This window comes from Mytilus edulis, chromosome 4 (assembly GCF_963676685.1).
Source record: "Mytilus edulis chromosome 4, xbMytEdul2.2, whole genome shotgun sequence".
Taxonomy (NCBI): Eukaryota; Metazoa; Mollusca; class Bivalvia; order Mytilida; family Mytilidae; genus Mytilus; species Mytilus edulis.
In genome coordinates, this window is record NC_092347.1 from 2,594,504 (window position 1) to 2,612,481 (window position 17,978).

The 17,978-nt window shown below is 32.9% G+C and overlaps 1 protein-coding gene across 14 annotated transcripts in view; it reads left to right on the plus strand.

Moving 5' to 3' along the window:
- Window positions 1-17,877, plus strand: part of LOC139518741 (leucine-rich repeat serine/threonine-protein kinase 1-like) — a 59,283-nt gene extending 41,406 nt beyond the window's left edge. For all 14 annotated transcript variants that reach the window (XM_071310292.1, XM_071310287.1, XM_071310290.1 and 11 more), the window contains 15 exons: window positions 214-387; window positions 1,745-1,943; window positions 2,698-2,946; window positions 3,225-3,352; window positions 3,608-3,762; window positions 4,052-4,303; window positions 6,342-6,565; window positions 7,080-7,576; window positions 8,050-8,307; window positions 8,920-9,144; window positions 11,988-12,116; window positions 12,724-12,930; window positions 13,317-13,496; window positions 14,508-14,630; window positions 15,202-17,877. In XM_071310292.1, the coding sequence (XP_071166393.1) occupies window positions 214-387; window positions 1,745-1,943; window positions 2,698-2,946; window positions 3,225-3,352; window positions 3,608-3,762; window positions 4,052-4,303; window positions 6,342-6,565; window positions 7,080-7,576; window positions 8,050-8,307; window positions 8,920-9,144; window positions 11,988-12,116; window positions 12,724-12,930; window positions 13,317-13,496; window positions 14,508-14,630; window positions 15,202-16,509 (4,308 nt within the window). In that variant the 3' untranslated portion in view covers window positions 16,510-17,877. The remainder of the gene's footprint in view (window positions 1-213; window positions 388-1,744; window positions 1,944-2,697; window positions 2,947-3,224; window positions 3,353-3,607; window positions 3,763-4,051; window positions 4,304-6,341; window positions 6,566-7,079; window positions 7,577-8,049; window positions 8,308-8,919; window positions 9,145-11,987; window positions 12,117-12,723; window positions 12,931-13,316; window positions 13,497-14,507; window positions 14,631-15,201) is intronic.
- Window positions 17,878-17,978: the final 101 nt, after the last annotated feature.

Sequence of the window (17,978 nt, forward strand, 5' to 3'; positions counted from 1 at the left end):
TGAAAGAAATATATGAATAACTATTTCTTTTTAAATTTCAAAAAGAAAATAATTAATATGAAAAAAAATCATATTCAATCAATTAGATCTTAAGAAACTTAGAGCGTATCTTTTTAAGTGTGTTAGGTAATTCAATTCAATTGTCTTTATTCTTCCCTATTGTTTTAAAACTTGCAAGGCAAACGAAGAGTAAATAATGTTGTTTATTTATAGCACCAGGACTATCCAACCATAAAGTTTTCTCTCTGGGATATGAGTGGTGATCCTACAGTGGCAGCTACCCATCATTGTTTCTACACACCAAACTCACTTTACATGTTAGTGTGGGATTTATGGTCCTTAGAGAAGGAACTGGACAAAATCGGCCAGTATCTTTACAGTATCCAGGTAACTAATGGTGTGAAATTTCATTGAGAATATGAAAATAAGATGTGGTTTGATTGCCAATGAGACAACTGTCCAAGAGTGACTAACTTAGAAGATTGTGTTTATGTTAAGACATGTAAAGACATTAAAGTATTCAGATATAAGAAACACTTGCATGTATAAGATCTAGAGATGACATAGATATGTATGCATTCTGCTATTATCCAAACCTAATATGCCTGATGTAAGAAGCAGTGACGGTTTTAAAATCCAAGCATTCTATCCTTTGGACAGCACTTATTATTCGCGTTTGAAGTACCCGTACTGATCACTGCTTAATTAACACTACTCACTTTTTGGACAAATCATCATGGAAATACCCGATGACTTGAGCGCTTTGTTAGCTGCCATGAAGTTGACTGGAAAAGAACCTGCCTGGAAGTTCTCGGCAAGTTCTGACCAGGTGTCAGTACAACTGACGTGGACCAAGGCTAAGGAACCAGAGGCATCCTCTAGTAAATCCAAGCCGGCCCTGAAGAGCAAGCCACCCTCCACCAGGAGAAGAGACGCAAAGCGCTTTGACCAGTGGAAGGCAACAAAAACAGCCGTGATACCTGCTGAGCAAGTCCAACAAACTACCAACACACAAACAGAGGCAAGAGACAGCGTAGTTGGACACGTACTAACACCAACTAAGTACAAAGGGGAACCAGTTGGGGTTGTAGTCAATAGGGATATTGTCACCAGTCCCTACAACCCCAACAAGGCCTGCCACCGCCTTGTGTATTACACCTCCACCAATGACAGAGGCAAGCGCAGTAGGGTCGACTATGAAGATGGGTTTGACATCGACCACCCAGACCTACTGCGCACACCACCGCACACATCACCAGTCCTCAACGAACAATCCAAAGAGGCAATACAATCAGCCATACAATCATCACGTCCTGATACTCCGTACCAGCAAGACCAACGCAGTCGGAGTAAAATGAAGGCAAAAAGACCGACAGACTCCAGTCTATAGAATAGGTAGATACAGTCCGCGATATCCAGACAGGATAGTCGGACTCTAAACAACCACACATCATCATCATCACATTAAAGTATTCAGATATAAGAAACACTTGCATGTATAAGATCTAGAGATGACATAGATATGTATGCATTCTGCTATTATCCAAACCTAATATGCCTGATGTAAGAAGCAGTGACGGTTTTAAAATCCAAGCATTCTATCCTTTGGACAGCACTTATTATTTGTATTGCGTGGAGATGTTATGGTGATTTTAAGACTTAACAGTAAAAATATCATCCATTTTGTACTTCTATATTAGATAAAATATATTTCCTTTCACTTGTTTCTTTATTGTATAATTAGGCAAGAATGCCCAATGCCAGTATCTTGTTGGTTGCCACATTCTTAGACAGAAACACCTTACCAACCAAACAACAAGATGTCTTGAGGATAAAACAGTTATTACTGGACCGTTATGGACCAGAAGGAGACCGGGCCAGTGGTTTATCATCTAGACTAGATACTGACAGTTTTATACCAGTGTCTTGTACAACAAAAGAAGGTATGTTTCTTTTGTTATACCCCTCTCTTAAATTTGGGGTTTATTGCAATTACTTTTTCCATCCATCTGTTTGTTCAGCTGTCTGTTCATCAGTATGTTTTGTTCTTCTATCTTGTGTGTCACATTTTATCTAAAAAAAACTACTGAACAGAATGATTTTACATTTATAAGCAGCTTCAAATTAATGAGCTGCAATGTGTCTAATGGATCTGTCTTTTTACTTGTTTAGTTTCACTTAATTCTAAAAGTTGACAGGAATATCTACTATATAGCTTATTGGAAAAAAAATGTCAAATATGTTTGGAAAATTGTTTTATAGATAAAAGGAGATCTGGGGCAGAACTTAATAAGACAGCAACGTAACTACCAAAAACAATCAAAAGACTTGGTGGCCTTTGGCTGCTATCTGCTCTTTGGTCTCCTTGATATATACTGTGGTTTCATTAATATTCATTTGATACTAATTTTCCTGGATTTCATGGGTTCAGGGGAACCACAAATTTAAATGATCAATGAATTACAAATTGTCTACAGGAATGTATGCTGATTTTGTCAAAACCTCGAAATTGAATTTTCACGAGTATGCAAGTTTTCCTCAACCAACGAAAATTAGTACCCACGAAAATAAAGGAATCCATAGTAACCCATTTTCATTCTCAATTTTATTGTAGGTCTTTAAGTACCATTTTCCAGTATAAAATAATTGTGAATACATTTGAAAATAGAACATTTTTGATTTTTGTTTCTCCCCCAGGTATATCGGAACTTAAAGAAAAGTTGTATGACCTTGCCACAAGGGTACCAGATCCAAACAACAGACCAAACAAACTACTTGGTAGGAGTATTCCAAAGAGTTACCTTCATTTAGAGACGGCCATGCAGGAAAGTTTGAAAAATAAATTAGATGAAAAAAGACAACCATTTTTAGAACATGATGAGTTCCTTGAGATTATAAACAAAGTACCAAACAATGATCTCGATTCAGCTGAAGAAATTCGTCAAGGTGGGTTTACCTTAGAGATTAAGATTTATGTGTATAGAAAGTGATGTATTTCTGATACTGGCAAATTTTTTATATCTGTAACTGGTAACGTACATTATGTTGAATATAAGAAAAAGTTTGAAAAATGATGATGAGACAACTCATTTTATATCTGCAACTTCAGCTTTTATTGAAATTTTCTGTTAATAGAAAATCTATGAACAATACACACACTATTAACCGAAAAAAATAGATATATTATGTGTTATTTAGATAAATTTTTTATTTATTTATTCCAGTAACAAAGTTTTTAACAGAGAATGGGACAATCCTGCATTTTAATGATCAACTGAAAGGATTAAATAATTTGTACTTTCTGGATCCAACATGGCTGTGTGATGTCCTGTCCAAAGTCCTCCTACATGTAGTAAGTAATTTAAAAATTATTTTATATGGATCAAAGTTTGCATGAATTAGTTATGCATTACTGTCAGATGTTAAAAGAATCTCAGAATAAAATGACCCACATTCAATTCTAAATGAATAGAGTTGATTACTTTTATTGAAATAAAATAAAATATTCCAGATTTTGGATTCTTAACATCCTGAAGAAAAATTGTGAGTCAATTTTATTATTTTAAAATAACCTGCTAACATGACTTTATCTTTTGCCATTATATAGGTACATGATCCTAATGTTAGAGGAGGAAAAATAAGTAAGGTTGAAGTAAGGAGGATATTCAGTGAGGATACACGATTCCCCGATGATTACGTAGACCAGTATATACAGTTAATGGAAAGATTTGAAATTGCTCTTAGTGTGGATTTTGGTGGGAAGTAAGTTTTAAAGAAATAATATTTTATTGAATTAATGAAGAATTATTTTTCCATTACTTAGAAAACTGTTTCCTGTTCAGTACATCATACACACTGATCATACATGTCAACCTGTAAAAGTGGAAAAGCATGTTTTGACCTTCATTGAGTGAAGAAACGACAAGACTAAAAGACAAACTCACTCTTTTTCAGCTGAGTTTTACATATTTTTTTTTCACATTTTAAATTCAGAGTAATTATTCCATTGAATTTTTATTAATCATTCATCGGCAAATGGTTCTTTTTTTAGATTATTTATACCCTCCCAGTTATCCAAGTACCCAGCCATTGACCTGAACCGATCTGATGAATTAGGGTTAAAGGTTATCCGACTTTACAAGATGGCATTCATTCCCTCTGGATTCTGGAGTCGTCTTTTGTCACGGTTGATGTATAGAATAGAACTACTAACATCCGACTGGATTCTAAGTAAATCACTGACTTCATCTGTAACACCTGCAAAGTTCCATAAAATGTTGGAAAGACAGAGCTCAGCATCCAGGTATATATTTGATTCTTTTAAATATTTACATAAAATGTGTTGTGCATGTAGAAAGTAAATTATTGTGTTCCATACATTTGTATTGAAAGGTCAAAAAACAACAGCCGAGAATTAATCAAATTATTAATTTTTGCACCAAGACAGAAGGCATTGATATAAAAAAAAAAAAAAAAAAAGCTAGTTTTTCTTTTAAATAACCTTAAAAAAAAACAATTTTAGAAACTTGCATTTAAATTTCAGTAAAAATAAAATCTTAAAAGGTCCTTTATATCACATTCATTTTAAAAGTCAAATTCAAGATGAGCAACACGACTGATAGATCATATTACAAGTCAGTGTTACATTACAATAAACATCAATGGATGAATCTTAAACCCCCAGACCACTAAACTACAAAATCAAAATTTAAAACTAAACAAAAAAGGCTAATAACACACATAAAACATTCTGGAAATCAATGAAAGTTTTACTTAAAAAAGTCTTCATAGGCGAACATGTAATAAGTCTTCATTTGTTGTTTATAGGATACAAAATTCATGACGATGCATACTATGCGCTAAATCATCTGCTTAGCTTAATGTTCTTTTCAATCTATAAAACACATTATGTTTCCAATAAAAAAACCAAAGCAGTAGACACATTAAAAATTTTTGAATATGAGGTAGAAAATACTGTAGAACTATATAGTATGACCAATACAGAGATCAGCAGTTTATTAACAAAGTATTGAATATTTTGAAGAATAATAATGAAGTCATTTTATAGTTAACTTAAGCTCCATGTATTGTAAAAAAAACCAGATGCTATAGATCTAGATTATGTGTGATTGTATGTGATTTTTTTTTCCTTTATTATAAATGTACTATGCAAGTAATTATCTGTAAGTGCTATGCCTAAGGTATGAGTATGTATGAAAGTTATTGAAAGAAATTTGTTTGTAAAATGTATCATGTGATACTGAACAAGTATGACTGTATGTGCAGAAGTTTGTTTGTTCAGTAATTATTACTACAATGTATAAAATTGAGAAAGGAAATGGTGAATATGTCAAAGCGACAACCACCCGACCATAGAGCAAACAACAGCCGAAGGCAACCAATGGGTCTTCAATGTAGCGAGAATTCCCGCACCCGTAGGTGTCCTTCAGCTGGCCCCTAAAATATGCATAATAGTACAGTGATAATGGACGTCATACTAAACTCCGAATTATACACAAGAAACTAAAATTTAATAAAGACTGAAAGTGCAACTATGAAAAATATATTTACACTCCAACTTACCTTTTCGCAATATTATTCAAAGCTTTTAAAACCACATAGAAATTAATAATCCAAATTCTCGAAACACTTCAAAAAATATTGTCCAAACACGAGGAACAGAAAAGTCGTGTGAGGTCACTTGACCGCAATATTCGTTTTTGATTAGTTAATAAAAGAACCCAAAAAGTCATTCTGGATGAATGATCAATTTCCGTAAAAATATTATTGTGTAGATATTTTTTTATAAATATATCAAAAAATACTTTTTGTGAATTTGTAACAACTATAATAATAGTTTAATATGTGAATTAAACCAATGTAATGTATTAGTTAATTTTACTGAATATTATCCCTGGGTATTCAGTGGTAATTTAACAGGGAAACTTGATGAAATGCTGTACACCAAGTTTAATTGTTAAACAGCAATATGTGCAATAAAGAATCAATTATAGTGTTAAAAAAAAAAAAAAAACACACAAAGATTAAAATCATTTAAATGTATATAAAAAAAAAATGCAAGTACCAAATAAATATTTTCATGACATTTGTTGTTCATAAAGAAAAACAACAAACTAAGTCACCTTCACCAAAGCTCTCTATAAAAAAACCAACAAACTCTGTCACCTTCACCAAAGCTCTCTCTAAAAAAAAAAACAAACTCTGTCACCTTCACCAAAGCTCTCTATAAATTGATAGCAAGGAGAGTTTTTCCCTACAGTTAAAGATGATTTTATTTAATTGTAGCTTTACTTTTATATTTGTATTATTTTATTTCACAGTGGATTACAGATTGTAAAGAAAGATATGATTTATTGGGAAGATGGTTTGTATCTAGGACATGACTCTGGTTGTTTACTTGTGGAGGCCACCATTGTTCCACAAGGTCATGGCATGGCTCCACACAGAGGTGTTTTGATAACAGTACAATCAACAAAGGGAGATTACTCCATCATGGGGATTGTTGTAGATGAGATTGATGACTTGCTCAATGATCATTACCCAGGTTTGTATAACACTTGATAAACAGTAATTTATACCATTTATTGCAAAAGAAATGAAACCTTCCACAGAATCACAATCTCTTGGTCAAGGTATTTCAACTTCTGTTAGTTTACTTGTCGCATTGTATATACAAAAGCTATTGTTCTCTGTGTAGTTTATTCACAGATCCTCAAATTAAGAGGAAAAATGAAGTAGTAGATATATGAGAATAGTTATGCTATCACTAAATAAACTCAAAAAGGAGTGTTCCCCTCAAATATTTGAAACTTTCCACATTATGACACAATATAAAGAAGAGAAACTTTCAATGAGTTATATGACAATGATCCTTGAAAGGGGTCATTATAGTTAATATTTTCAATTTTTTTTGTTATCATATATATATATGTGTGTTCTAGTCACAGATTTGAAGGATATTTATTTATTTTATCTATTAATTAAAAAAAAATGTTCATCTTCAGGGAAATTACAGTTTATTTTAGTATTGATAGAGTTATAACTTATATTTTTGTTAGGTTTAATGGAGTGGGATGAATATGGTCAGCCTAGAGTCCAGAGATATGCCATGTGTCCAGATTGTTATGACACGATCCATTCATTACCTAAGGGTCTTGACCATTTCTCAGTAGAGCACTGTGCTAGGCTCATCATGTCATCTGATACCATCACATGTCCAAAAAATCTAAAAATACCTCTGGTGCAATTAGTCCCAGAATTACTCATGCATGAAATTCCTAAAAAGTTTATTATAGACATTACAAAACTGTTGGTCGAAGAGGACAATCTGCTAGGTGTTGGTGTCGCAGGTAAAGTTCTTAAAGGACATTATGGTGACATTGATGTGGCTGTGAAGTTATATCACGGAGCACCGTATGCTGGCTTCCAACTGAGTAGTCTAGACAGTAGTTACCACACAGGGGGAGAAAAAGCTGAAGATAACGAAGAACAAGATGATATTTACAAAAACTACTCCGCTTATACCATTGATGTTGATGAAACTAATAGTATCAAAGTAAGTCAACTAAATATGCATGGGAATAACACATATATGACAGTGATTTGGTTAATCATTATTTGTTACATCAAGAACATCTAAGACGGTTGAAAAATTAGAATAACTGCATATCTAGGATAGGAAAATTAAAAGATGTGAAATCACAGGAAACAAATCACTAAGATGTGAACTATAGGTAAAGGCTTCAACAGCATGTTCGCTCTGCTGCATTGGTTCACATTAAATGGAATCTCTTCTTACTTACTGTGAAGGCAAATATGAGTATTAGAAACCATACATGCAGGATTGTTAAACATCAAGAATATTAAATTCTTAATCGGAAATTACTGTGAGATTTTTATTACTGGAAATAATGCTGAGTTTAGTATCACAATAACAAGAATGTACATTCTGATATGATAGGAATATATCTGTATTAAGATTTTCCTGAATTTGCATTTTTCTAAATTTACATTAATAACTATTTTTAGGCATGGAGAGCTTTTATGGAGATGAGACAAGAAGTCCTGGTAACCAGTAAACTAAACTATCCCTACATTGTCTCCTTTCTTGGTATATCAATCAGACCAAGTCTGTTGATGTGTCTAGAGTTTGCTCCCCTTGGGAACTTTAGGACCAGTATTGATAAGGCTATAGTAAACAGGGAACCATTCAACAAATACAGAGACAAGGATAAAATCTTCCCTGCTGTGTTTGAGAAAGAAGTTACTTATAAAATGTTGTTTCAGGTATATTTCTCAATGATATAAATGGACTCTTTAATACTGATGCACAAATGGACTGTGGAATGATTTATGGAATTAACTAAAAGGCAATAGCATACTTTAACTGACAAATCTAGAAAAGCAGTTAATAAATTTCATAGACACTGTCAAAGTTTGTGTTAATGTCATATTTGAGGGGAGAAAAAAAACCGAAAAACAAATGATAGACTAACCAGTGAACATAGAGACAAAACAAAAGGATGTGCCTTTTGTAGGGAGTAATTGTTATACCTGTCTTCCAAAAAGTGGGGGTATACTGTTTTCCCTCTGTCCATCCATCCATACATCTGTACATCCGTCCCTCCCATGAATAATTTTCGTCGTAATTTTCTCATGAACTACATTACAAGGAATTCTGAAATTTGGTTTCAGGGTTTATATAAGTCAGCTGTACCTTTTGATCTGTTTTTAGATACATCACTCAACAACTTCCTGTTTACAGTCAAGTATTTGGGCAGGGTTATAACCAGCGAGCAGTAGCTCACAGTTTCACTTGTTTTGATAGTTATTTTTTATAACCTCTACATGAAAAATGCTTTTTGCGATATTAACGTACCTCATTTACTCTCATTTCAGATTGCAAGTGGCCTTGGTTATCTTCACAAAAATGGAATTATATACAGAGATTTAAAATCTGACAATATATTAGTTTTCTCTCTTGAATTGAATTCTCCTGTCAATGTCAAACTGTCTGACTATGGTATATCTAGATTTTGTTCTTCTGGAGGTACGGTTGGACTAGTAGGAACACCAGGGTATCAGGCACCAGAAATTATTGAAGGGCAATCTTATGATGAAAAGGTACATACAACTTTTTAAAGTACATGAGGCCAGGGCTATGACTAAATTAATAAAACTTAAAGTATAGAATCAAGATATTAATGAAATATCTTTATCTATGCTAGGCAATGAAGTTTTACTTTACCGGTTTCATTTTTCTTTTAATCTAAAGCAGTTTTTTCTGGAAGATTCTTTTAATCAAAGAGCTGAATAGCTCTGAGGGGAAAGACGGCCCTAGTTTCTATTTAATTATTTTTTTTGGAAAGGGGGGGGGGGGGGTATCTTTTGATAGTTTTCATATGAAGAATGAAAAAGAGAACAGCTAGAACATGTAGAAAGGTTGACAATATTGAAATCAATTGTTGTTTATGTAATTTCATTTCCTTAGTTTAGGATTCAATTTGGACCAATGGAAGAGATCTGCATCTTATAAAATCTAAACATTTTGATTAAAGTTGATAGCTAATTATCTAAAATTCAACTGAATTCTGTCATTTCACAACAACTACAATCTTTTTTGAAATCTTGATTGCGTACCACTGAACTGCAGGCTAGGGTCATTTTCCATTTTTTGTGACAGTACTCTTGGATTTTAAAGTTTTTTCTTAAGAAAGTGTAGACTGAAAAATCTATTCAGATTTAAATTTCCATTGTTAAAGTTCCCAGTTAGAACTCTCATCACAGGGAAACAGGTACTAATAAAAAACAATATGATTGATGTAAACTGTGTGAAGCTTGTTTCCAAATCCTAAATTTGAAATATTTGTAAATTTCATGAATAAATATGTTAAAACTACAAATGCAACATTTTTTTTTTTTTTACCATTACAATGATTATGTAGGTACACAAAAATTTAGTTTTAATGGAAGACTACTAATCCAATGAAATGTCACATTTTAAGTGTTTAAATACATAAACTTTTATTTAAGGGGATAATTACTCATCAATTGAGGTGTTCCTGAATTGGAGGAAGATTCTCAAAACAGAATTTTTTACAGAAAAAAGTAATAAAATCGTTTCTTTCCCCTATCTCATGTAAACCCACGATCTTTGTTTGTTTTGAAAGTTGTTGACCTACAAATTAAAGTATTGCATGTTGATGTTTGAATCATCTACAGCAAACATTATTATGTTTATATTTAACAAATACTATTAAATTTGTAATTAGTGCACGATCTCTAAGAATGATTTAAATAACCAGTGAACTGGTGAAGGATATCCCTGCTTCTTCCAAGAACGACGTCACTATAAAATACAATATAGGTTGGATATATTTAGAATATCTCGTCATACTAATTTTTCCGGATTGAAAAAGAAACGTAAATAGTGTAAAGGAGAGCTCAAGATACGATAATTTCTTGAGAAACAGAAGGGAAATGTGTAAAAAGGTGTTTAAAGTCAAACTATTCATTTTTGGGTCTCCTTTTCTTGAATCTAAGTAAGATTTGTTGGGGGGTTTTCCACACCATAAAAACAAAATGAATGATGTGAGGGAATGTCACTCTGGTCAACCCCATAGGGGATTGACGGCTTGAAGCCGACTCTTTCCCCAAAAATGTAGTCCTGTAGTGTATCTTTAATGCCTTTAATGTCTTAATCAATTCATTCAATAAATATAAAGGTGAAAAAGAAATCTGATATTTTCCATATTTATAATACATTTGTAATACAATGTATATATGTTTATGGAAATTTTGATTAGGAGGAAATACAGCTATGTCCTCAATTAAAAAAATTATTTCACTTCTATAAGGGGAATTAATTTACATCTACTTTACTATGAAAGTGAATCACTTCAATGAACTCACAATAACATGTTCCCCTCAAGTGTGTGAGGTCATATGATTTGTCCTAGTATGGATCAAACCAGGGACTTGAAATTAATATTGGCTGCATTAAATATATCCAGCAAGGATGTTTTATATATGAATAAGAGCCAAGAATCTCCCTGTCATTATAATGTGTCTGGGAAAGGTGATACGCCAAACTTGTGATAAATCTTACTATACTGTGCAATTCATTATTATTCGTTGGATACCAATTTTCGTAGATTTTGTGGGTACAGACAAACCCAGAGAACTTAAATATTCAATGAATTACAAATTTCCTTTACACTTGGGTCAGGATCCCTAATAGACCTTGAGATGAGGAACTCAGATGACGTAATTAAAAAAAATATTAGTCCGCCATACAATTGCGGATGCTGTGATTTTAAAAATGAACATAAATGAACAATAAGAACTGTTTTATAGAGCTGATGTGATGAGAAAAGAAATATGTACATTTGACCTGAAATAAATTATTAGAAAGGACATTTTTTTTATTGAATTTTATGATCAGAATTTTGGGATTATTTCATGAGGAGAGTGACATTTTTCACCATCTTCCGGGGTCCAGCAATTTGCGAAAAAAGTAATCTCACTTGCCACCCCGAAAATTTAACCAGACATGTATAAATGTACCAGCTTCGATATGAGCCATCATACATGTTCAAGTAAACGATATGGACTGAGCAACTGCGGAAAATGTTACCATTACCGCCTATGGAGAATTAATTGTAAATGTTGACCCACTTGTATAAACACTATGGCAAAACCATGAAATAAAATATTCACCAACATGTAAGTTTTCCTTAATCAACGAATATTGGTACCCACGAAATTAAATGAGTCCACAGTATAGGTAATGTAATGTGACCTTGTGAGCCAGCACTGTTTATCTTACTTTGCATGGCTACCTCTTGTAAAACATGTGGCATTAACATAGTGTCATCCAGAACATGTATCATGTACCTTGATCTTAAACAGCCATCAATCAATCAGTTTTCAGCTGACAAACTATTTATTTTATTTGTCATTAACAGGTGGACATATTTTCCTTCTCCATGGTGATATATGAAGTGCTGTCAGGAAGGAGACCTTTTGAAGAATACAAAAATTTTGCACAAATTTCTACAGCAATGAAAACTCAGTCAAAAAGACCATGTCTACAGGTAAATTTGGTACACAAATGCAAACAATTACACTGTTAAATAATAAAAAAACTGATTTCAAATTAATATAAGATCATGTCAGGTCATTAATGAAAAAAAATGCAGAAGGCACATTTTGGTTCTTGTTTGATCCTGTAAATAAAAGGAAAATGAAAATCATATGAAATCATTATGAGAAACATTATTAATCTTCAGAAGAAAAGTTTAAAAAAGAATTGAAATAACACAATATGACTCTTGACATTAAAGTGAAAACAGAAGGATATTTTGCAGATTTTAAGCAAAAATAGGCTAGTTTTGATAAAATTTTGGCTAAATTTATTTGTTTATTTTAGTGTGGTAATCTACCAGGACACTTATACTCCTTGTCGCTATTCCCCGCTGGCCAGAGAATCTGTCCAACTTGAACTATTGGTGCATACAACACTAACTTTTACTTTGTGGTGTCAGATATTTTGTATTATTACGTAAAAATTTTACGGGATCACGTGTGATGTCCAGTTATGGCGGACAAATGAAGATAAGATGAATTCAAAGCAGTATGTTTAATTAATGTAACAGTATGTGATATCATATTTTCTCAACCTGTGATATCTTTTTTCTACAGGATTACAACGTTGACCCAGGTTTCCCGTCTGTAGAACAGTTAATGAGGGATTGTTGGGCCAGGTCAGCTGACAAGAGGCCGTCTGCTGAAGATATTGTTTCAGATTTGTGGATGAGATCAATTCAGTTTATATCACTGAAGAAGACTTTTAAATTACCATGTTTACTGAAAGATGGACCAATTGACTGTATATCATTCACTTCTGATGTATGTATAATTTCTCTGACAAAATATCTGAGTTATATTGTGGAAGCATGCTTATATGAATAAGAAGATGTGGTATGAGTGCCAATGGTACAACTCTCCATCTAAGCCACAATGTAAAAAGTTAACGTTTATAGGTATTGCTTAGATTTCCTATGGGTTATTTTCAAGCTCAGGGTCAAATGTAGCTGTAAAAAGTACTTTCTGTTTCTCAAATATGCACATACTATTTTAGAGTACTGTAGGAACAAAATTACATGAACTTTTACTTAAATTTTGATTGAGGAATCTTAAAAAATATTGAAAATAATTTAAAGAACTTAATTTCATGGATGAATTTTGGAAATTCTAACATATTTTCTATAATTTATAAACTTTTAAAATTACAGTCTAGAAAAGCAGAAACTATATGGTTGTGGGAAGGATCTGAAGATGGTAGAAAGTATACTACACTTGATAAATATACTACTAAAGATAATAATGGTTGTGTTCCAACTGGTGATACTTTACCTGGCAGCAGGGTGACCTGTATGTGTCAGGTGGACAAAGATATCTGGATAGGTACTGAGGTAGGTATCTAAGGTAACAAGATCATGTGATCTGCCTGTTGACAATAAATCTGGCAGTTAGAGAAAGAGTTATCTGGTTGGATATAAAGGTATAAAGTTAACATGGTTAAAAGGTCATGTTATCTACTTGATGACAGTATTTGTTGTAGTTTCAAGGTTTCCCATGTATGATGTAGTCTTAAGCTTTCTTGAGCTTTAAATAATATATGTATGAAAAAATAATGAAGATACTGAAATTCAATTTTAGAGATCAAAGGTCAATGTCCTCAATAAGATAAATCCCAGTAGACTGAAATTTGGTTGTACCTCACCTTGTGAAACTGTTATTAAAGTGGGATTGAGGCTTTGTGTTTTTAGGTCTGTTTGTTCTTTCCACTTTAGAGTGGGGGCAGGACCTTTAAGGGAAGTCATCGGGTGTTTTTAAGCTTGGGATTTAAGGATTGATCCTTTTTGGGGTCTGGGATTTCTTTTTTTCTATTTTCAGGATGTCGGAATTAAATTTTTTCTTATTTTCGGGACCTTAGGATTTCATGTTTTTAAGCACTGGATTTCTGGATCAGGACCCCTACGGCCCCCCTCACATTTGGTGAAAGTTTTAATAGTTTTCATGTTACAGGAATCTGTAATTTGGTACACATATAACACTATTATGATCTTTTATATTTAGTTGCTGCAGATGGTGTGTGATCGATAGATAATCTTTTTAGTTTTTTTTTATATTTCTATTTAATGGCTTAATTGCCACATTGTTGCTAAGGAAGGCTAATATTTCAAAGAGATAATGCAATTTATATTCATTCAATATTCCCTTGATATAGATGAAAATGCTTGTTTACTACAGATCTCATACCCCATCTGAATTGAGAGTTGGAAATTTAGGATGGAAGCAATTTTGGAAAACAAATAAGAAAACTTTATTGTTGAAATGTATATTGTTGGAGGCAGGAGTTAACTACATCCTTGAGTGTTTAACTCCTATCTATATTATGCATATTTTGGCTTATTATTCAGGGCTATAAGATTGAGACATACAGTCATCAGTGCTTTGTCAAGAAGGAGAAGAAACCTTTATGTACTTTTGCAACACCTTATGCCATAGCAACAAGTATTCAGTTTATAAAACAAGACTCACAGGTGACTTAATATTTGATTCTCCATTTTATTGTCATGACATCAAATCACAGTACTAGTATAATTAGTCCAACTATTACACTAAATTTGCCATTTCAGAATCTTTTGTATTCCAGACATGAAGCTAAAAATTGTACACCAAAGCAAATTGTTGGTTTACGATGTTCTTACAATTGAAGTTGAATGTATGATGTAATATTTTAGTTTACTATGTCATTACTCAGAGAGGCAATGTAAAACCAGACACAATTTTTACCAACTTATGAAGTTGTCTGCTTTTATAATACAAACATTTTCATCATCATACAAATCAAAGCAAGCATACACAATATTAAGGATACCAAACAAAGGCAAATAAAAACAATGTGATCAAAAACAAATAAAAGAAATAATTGGATTTATGTGGATATTGAAACATTATTTTCACTTTGGTCTACAATTAGGGACAGTGGTTAATTAATCAGATTGAATAATTCCATAATAAAAATACAAGCAAAAAACAGTAGTTAAGGATACTCTTGAAGTCTGTAGTAGCTTTTAGAAGTGTATATAAACATTATTAAATATTTTTCAGGAGGACAGAAAAGTATATGTGACCCTTGATACAGGAAAAGTAATGGTATTTGAACCAGTTAATAAGACTGTTACAATACGAAATCTTCGTGGACAAACACACACAAGTGAGGCTCTGTGTGGATGGAGAACAACAAAAACATTGACAATCGGTAATTCTCCAGCTACATGTATGGCTAACATTCCACCAAGTGGACAGTCCAGAAATGAAATATGGATTGGTTGTGGTGGCAGTATATGTGTTGTTAGTAATTCCACTTGTATGGTGGAGGACCATGTGCCTGTCCAAAGACTGGTTAAAAATACAGAATTACATACGACCAGAATGGTTAAATCACTTGTCTATTATGATGATAGAGTATGGTGCTTAATAAACGATAGTGCTATTGTAATTGAATTTGACGTAGACTTAAGATTACCAACATACATTTTGGTAATGGACGATTATTCACCTACTGGATTTGTAGTTTCTGAATATATATCTGGCATAAGCTTGTCAGGTAGTTCTGAGTCTATAGATATGGTATCATCAGTATTAAAGTCAGTAGATATTTGTGGAAGTAAGAGACCTAATGCAGGCTACTTCAATATAAATGCAAACTTTAATGATGTTCAGGATGAAGATAATAGTGATCAAGTCATGGAATCAGGAGACTTTGAAAATGATAGTGACCTTAATGAGTGCACATGGATTGTATCTGACGATAAAGCAGACAAAAGTGAACCACCACCAGTACCAAAAAGAACGCCAACAATCAAAACTGCCCCTGTTAAACTGGGTGAAACACCTCCACCAGTGCCACTGCGACCACATCGTAAACCACCTATCATCCCACCACGAAGTCCAAGACCAGGGTCTCGATCATCAAGCTGTAGTAGTTTGCCAAAGACTGATGTCAGACCTAAGATTAGAGTATCGTCTTCTGTGTCTGGTGGTAGTCAGAAAGAAGAGTCCATAAAAGTATGCTCTATTGTAAACGTTGGTGACACTTTGTGGGTTGGTCGTAACTATGGTGATATCTTAATTGTAAATATAGGTCAGAGAAACTCATATCAGTATGGTGAGGTGATCACAGTTTTAAAAGTGACGCCTTCAGCTCACATGGGAAATGATGTTGAGGTATTGTTATCTACCGGAAGTTCTGTGATATCATTAAGTAAAATTGGTGACAGCAAAAAGGGAGAAGTCATTTCCTGGGAACCATATAACAGCACCGACATCAAAAGAATTCAAAACTATTGGTCGATGAAAAGGAATTCTAAAGATGTATCACAAGAAACTGAAATTAAAGACATTGGAAAATTTTAAGGTCATGCAAAAAAGTATATGTTTTTAAGTTATTCTCTTTTCAAAAATAAAACTTGAGATTAGAAATTTTTGAGGCCTAGCAGAAATGTAGTGTGTTAAGGGTCTCCTCTTTTTGAAAAATGGGGTAAAAAGGTAGCAATTTGAAATCCCTTTTTTTTTTAATTTGTTTATTAGACCTAGATCTTATTAACATTCACTGCAGAAAGTGTTGATAGAAACTATCATGTAGAATTTTTGAGTGGGGAAAACCTTCACTATATCATCAAAAATTGTTCTGACTAGTTACAAACAGTCAGGATTCTACTTCGTCAAAATTATCTCCCCATTACGCCAGTTCATTTTCACAATGGTAGAAATGGAAGCCATTGTAGGGATGACACGCTACCAATTTTGCTCTTGGAAACCGATAAATTTATCCACAGACTAGATTTTTTTAGTGGTTGAAGATTATAAACCCTAGTTATCACACACAAAAAATTATAATTTTTCGAAGATCATTTTCATCAACCAACTTGAAAGACTGTCGTCAAGTACTTTCAGGAAAAAAATAGCTATTCGAACACACCTCTGTTTTTGTGATTCATTAGATAGGTATTTCACTTGACCCATATATTTCATCTTTTAGTACTGTGATTTTTTTTATGTTATAAAGTCAACCTGTAGCTTTGATATATAAAAATGATAGAATCTGAAGTGAGATGATGTATGAAATATTCTTGCTTTGTATGATATCAAGACAAAATATTCAACTCAAACACGCCCTAACATAAAAAGGTGCACTCGATTTTATCTTTTCGATACAATTGTTACCCATTTTTTGGATTTTTTCTTGAATCACAAAATGGAAGGGCAGACACGAAAATTATTGAACTAATAGATTGATATGTTTTCCGTCCGTGGTATTTTATTTTTTTAAATCTGAGGTTATGCATTTTCTACATCCAACTTGAAAGATAACAATTTCGTCATCTTGATATCTAATTGTTCTGGTTAACTACCGGTATGTACTAAATAAATTGAAAACTTATGCAAATAGTGTTCTTAGAATAAAACACTTAGTAATTGAGAAGAAAATTGTAATTTTGTTTGTTTCTATTAACTTTTTAATTTTTGTCACTATAGTAAACATTACAGTAAACATTTCTCGCCTTCTCTAACAAAGAACTTCGATTCTTTTGTTCTTTTTCGGGTTTCCGATTGCAAAGATGTGGCTGACATTGAAGCTTGGTGAGATTTGGTTGGGGTACAAGGGGGACAATTGACTCTCTCCAACTGTCAAATGAAAGAGTACACTGACTAACCTCTACACTTTATACATCCTACAGAAAAGCTTCTTTTTCTTTCTTTTTTTGTCACTCTCAGCAAAAATGAATGTTTTTTTGCGTAAATTTTTTTCGACATCCAACTTCCACTACATAATTAGAGCTTTGCTATTTGTCTTGTTCAATATTGAAGGCCTGAAATTGACC